A 4,410-nucleotide genomic window follows, 5' to 3' on the forward strand; every position below is an offset into this window, starting at 1 on the left:
TCATAGGTTCACGCTCAACCACTGAGCCACGCTGGCCGGGCTAAAGTGTATAATTTTTAGCATATTCACAGGGTTGTGCAGCTATGATCACAATTTTAGAATCTTCTCACTGCCTTATAAAGGACCTCTTCCTTGGCCACCCTCCCATCCTAGCCCTAGGCAACCACGAATGCACTCTTTTTTTCTATGGATTTCCCTATTCTGGACATTTCATATAAATATTCACAACTGGCTTCTAAAAACTTGGCATAATGTTTCCCAGGTACACCAGTGTTGGAGCATGTGTCTGCTTCGTTCTTTTTTTGGTGGCTGAGTAATGTTCAGTTGTATGGACATACATTTGTTTATCTGTTGGTTCACTAGCTGATGGATGTTTGGGTTGTTTTCACCTTTTGGCACTGCCCCTAGTCTTACGGTAGGTGCTGTCCGGTGGCCCACGCAGCTGGCCCAGCCTGCAGATGTACGGTGTGCTGTGACCTACATGGTGGTGCTTTAAAACCATGTTGAGCCAACATCTAAAAAGGAGACTGCAAACAAATCCATAGTTTTAGCTTCATTGGGGAAGGAAGTGAGCAGATGGAGTCACCTAATTTCCTCTCCTAAACCCCGAGAGGCCCACGGCCTTTGGAGGGGCTTGGTTTTCCAGGAACAGGTCACAGGTGGGGAGCCACAGTTGATGATGGGTCTGGGCCTGGTCAGATGTGGACCAAGGCAGCCCCTTTGTGAAGGGGCAGCTGGCCTGGAAGCAGAGCAGTGTGTAGCCACTATGGCTGCTGCCCGTGCACACGGTACTCTGCCTCCTCCGTGCCCCCAGGCCCAGGTTGGAGTCCGTACCTTCCCGGCAGCGCCAGCGGGATGAGCAGTCTGGCCTCAGTCCTGCTCCCCCTGCCTCACACTGGTGGGCTTCAGGGATAGCCCCCAAGGTGCTCCTGGAGCGCCGGCCTCAGCCCTTCACAGCAGTTGTGTGCAGGGGAGAAGCCTGGGTGCTCATGTGCTGTCTTTTAAACAATCTAGATGAGGACGGGGACTTGGTTGCCTTTTCCAGTGACGAGGAGCTGACGATGGCCATGGCATACGTGAAGGATGACCTCTTCCGTATTTACATTAAAGGTAAGGGGCCGCCTGGGGTGCTGCCTCCAAGCAGAACCGCCACCTGGGGCTGTGGAGAAACCCCCAGCATGGAGGGTGCGGGCTGTGGAGAGGGCACCGTCCCCTCTGTGCTTCGCCCGAGCAGGAGTCCGTGTCCACCACAGTGGGTGGGGGCAGAAGATCTCTGGGTTCACTGTTGATTGTGCCCAGACCAAGTGCTGTGGCCTGGAGCAGCTTTTGGGGTGCTGTGGGGTTTATTTTAGCGAAGGGCAGGACCAGAGCTGTACAGACACAGCCCCCGCTGCTTCTCTCCCACGCGGGCCACTCGGGCCCAGGTGCTGGGACCCCCCCGGCAGGTTCTCAGGTCACTTTATTGCTGTCACTTGAGCAGCTGAATCCCACATGGACTCGGTGTCTGGAGAGCGGGACCAGGGGCTGCTGACAGTGCTGCAGCCCACGGTAGTGACAAGGGGACACTTTGTGGGACCCACCTCATGGCTCTCTGCCCTCCATGCAGAGAGGAAGGAGTGCCGGCGGGACCACCGCCCCCCATGTGCTCAGGAGGCACCTCACAACATGGTGCACCCCAATGTGATCTGCGATGGCTGCAACGGTCCAGTGGTGGGCACCCGGTACAAGTGCAGTGTCTGCCCTGACTACGACCTGTGTGCCGGCTGCGAGGGGAAGGGCATGCACAGGGAGCACAGCAAGCTCGCCCTCCCCAGCCCCTTTGAGGTGAGCCGGGCCTCCCTGCTGGCCAGGGTGGGCGCAGGGTGGCCGGAGCCTCCTGACCCAGCGCCACTTGCCCTGTTTCCTCTCCTCAGGGCTTCCCTCACAGCCGCTGGCTCCGGAAGCTGAAACACGGGCACTTTGGGTGGCCTGCCTGGGAGATGGGCCTACCTGGGAACTGGAGCCCACGTCCTCCTCGGGCGGGGGACACCCAGGCCAGCCCCACAGCAAACTCCGGTGAGCCTTGGTCTGCTGGCTTCTGCAGGGTGAGGTGACAGGGCCGCAGGCTGGGGGGCCTTCCCCATGTCCCCAGTTCCTGCTGTGCCGTGCGGGGCTGGACTCACAGCCACTGAGGTTATTTCATCCTCACCAAACCCTGCAGAGGGGGGAGCACTTTCTTCGCTTTACAAATGGGGAGACGGGCCTGAGTGTCCACGGCCACTAGTTCACCTGCCTTAAACCCAGCCTGGGCCCCGCCCACTTAGCACCCTCCACACCTTCTCGGTAATGTGTTCTGTTCTCTTGTTAGCTGTCAGGAAAGTCAGAGCCAAATTAGGTCAAGTCTTCATAAACACAGTCACAAAGTTAGAAACTACAGAGAGCTTGCATTCTAGATTTTTGGATTCTGGTTTTATTACTGTGTCCTTTGATTCACCTCATCCTTTGGGACAAGGGTGGAGATATTTGATTTTGAGAAAATAACATATCTAGGATGTGATTGGTATTTTATAATGTGTGTATTGAGCCCCTCTCGGGGTTCCGATCACCAGGGTCACAGATGAAGCGGGGTGAAGGGGCCCAGGAGGTGGGCAGGGGCGGGAGGGAACAAGGTCGCAGGCTGCCAGGAAAGGCCCCCGGGATGGAGAGCGTGCAGGAAAAAGGTGACAGCACTGCAATAGGTATCAAGGTCATTGAGACATGTATTAATTAAACATATCGTTATTTTTATATTTTAAAAATCAAAGCTTCTGGTCCATCGGAGGATCCCAGTGTGAATTTCCTCAAGAACGTAGGGGAGAGTGTGGCAGCCGCCCTCAGCCCCCTGGGTAAGTGTTTGTCTGACCTTTGGTACCAGCAGGGCCTATGGTAGCTCAGTGTGTGCGTGGCTGTTTGCAGCTTTCAGCTGAGACACTGCAGAGGGATGGGAACACCCTTGAGACTAGTAAGGCCTGGTGGCCTCAAGGCAACCTTTGCCAAGCGCTGCACCACAGGCCACTCGAGGTTGGAGTCCCTGACAGGTTCTTGAGCTGCCCCGAGTGCAGGAGAGCCAGCCGGGTCTTAGAACAGTCCCAGGAGGGAGGCTGACCAGCTCAGTCGCAGGGCTGCCTGCCTTGTCCTTGGGGGCGAACAGCCTGCATTTCCTCCTCCCGAGCCTGGGATTTCCTCAAGGGCTTGGGGCGAGTAGTCAGTTGAGATGCCTTTTCTCTTTTTCTCCCTCTTCTTTGCAACCCCCAAGCTTTCCTGGTGCTTCCCGAGTGCAGGCTGATGCCGGTGCTGGGAGCAGGGAGAAAGAGAGGAAGAGGAAGGGGCTCTGAGTGAAGCCAGGTTCAGAGCAGGTCTCTGGGTTAGTGAACTGCCGCATGGACCCCAGGGGTGTGACAGGTGTGGCCTCTGAGGCTTCTGAAAGCACCCACTGCGTCTGTCTGCTCGTCTGCAGGTGGGTGCTCAGGGCTAGGCCTCCTGCAGTGAGAATCGGTTAAAGGTGACTTCTGGTTCAAGATGACCACAGACCCATGCCCTCAGATGAGATGAGCGCTCATCTTGGTGACTGCAGTGGCAGGAAGGGTCTGAAAGAATGACCACAGGTGCCACACCAGCTCATCCAACCTGCAGAGCTGTGCACCTGCCCAAGCAGAATGCCAGTGCTGAGTGCACGTGGTTTTCACCTCACTCGGCCCCTCAAACAGCACGGAGCTCCTGTGCCTCAGCACCAGCGGGGCGTTCTGGCCACACGTGGTCCCCGGTTCCTAGGTCCTGGCCCTCTCTGTGCAGGTCTGTCCTGCCTGGTGCGGGGGAAACGGACTCGTTCTGGACTTACTGGCTCTGAAACTGACCTGGGTGTCAATTAATGTTTTTTTATGCTGGAGGAAGAGAGAGGTGCAGTGAGTTTCTAGAAGCCAGGAAGATTTGGGCCAGGATTTGGGGAGTTCAGCCCTTGGGATCGTGAAGGTCACAAATGACCATCCACTTGCCTTCTTGCTGGTGGCTGCCACCTGAGCTGGTCCTGTGTTGGCATGTGGCCGGGTCTGGAGTGGATGCCAGCATCCCAACCCTCCCGCTTTGGGGCTGAATGTGAATGCTTTGTAAGCGGCAGGCGCCCTCTGAGGACTTAGGGTTTTTGTCTCCTCCTTGGCCTCTAGGCATCGAGGTGGATATCGACGTGGAACATGGAGGGAAAAGAAGCCGCCTGACCCCCGTCTCCCCAGGCAGCTCCAGCGCGGAGGAGAGGTGCAGCTCACAGCCGGGAAGCTGCTCTTCTGACTCCAGCAAACCGGACGGGGCCATGGAAGGAGCTGCACAGGCTCTGGCGAAGCAAATGAACAAGATCACGCTGCAGTCGGGTGTGCAGCCCGAGGCAAGCACCTCCCGCTT

General features: G+C 56.9%; 1 protein-coding gene across 2 annotated transcripts in view; it reads left to right on the top strand.

Moving 5' to 3' along the window:
* The first annotated feature begins 201 nt into the window (after positions 1 to 201).
* SQSTM1 (sequestosome 1) overlaps positions 202 to 4,410 on the top strand; it is a 6,988-nt gene continuing 2,779 nt past the window's right edge. The window contains exons 1-5 of one of the 2 annotated variants that reach the window (XM_014538559.1): positions 202 to 1,110; positions 1,607 to 1,824; positions 1,914 to 2,055; positions 2,784 to 2,864; positions 4,179 to 4,393. In XM_014538559.1, the coding sequence (XP_014394045.1) occupies positions 990 to 1,110; positions 1,607 to 1,824; positions 1,914 to 2,055; positions 2,784 to 2,864; positions 4,179 to 4,393 (777 nt within the window). In that variant the 5' untranslated portion in view covers positions 202 to 989. The remainder of the gene's footprint in view (positions 1,111 to 1,606; positions 1,825 to 1,913; positions 2,056 to 2,783; positions 2,865 to 4,178; positions 4,394 to 4,410) is intronic. The other variant, XM_005864918.2, reaches the window with a different exon arrangement.

The sequence above is a fragment of the Myotis brandtii genome, unplaced genomic scaffold (assembly GCF_000412655.1).
Source record: "Myotis brandtii unplaced genomic scaffold, ASM41265v1 scaffold193, whole genome shotgun sequence".
Lineage (NCBI taxonomy): Eukaryota > Metazoa > Chordata > Mammalia > Chiroptera > Vespertilionidae > Myotis > Myotis brandtii.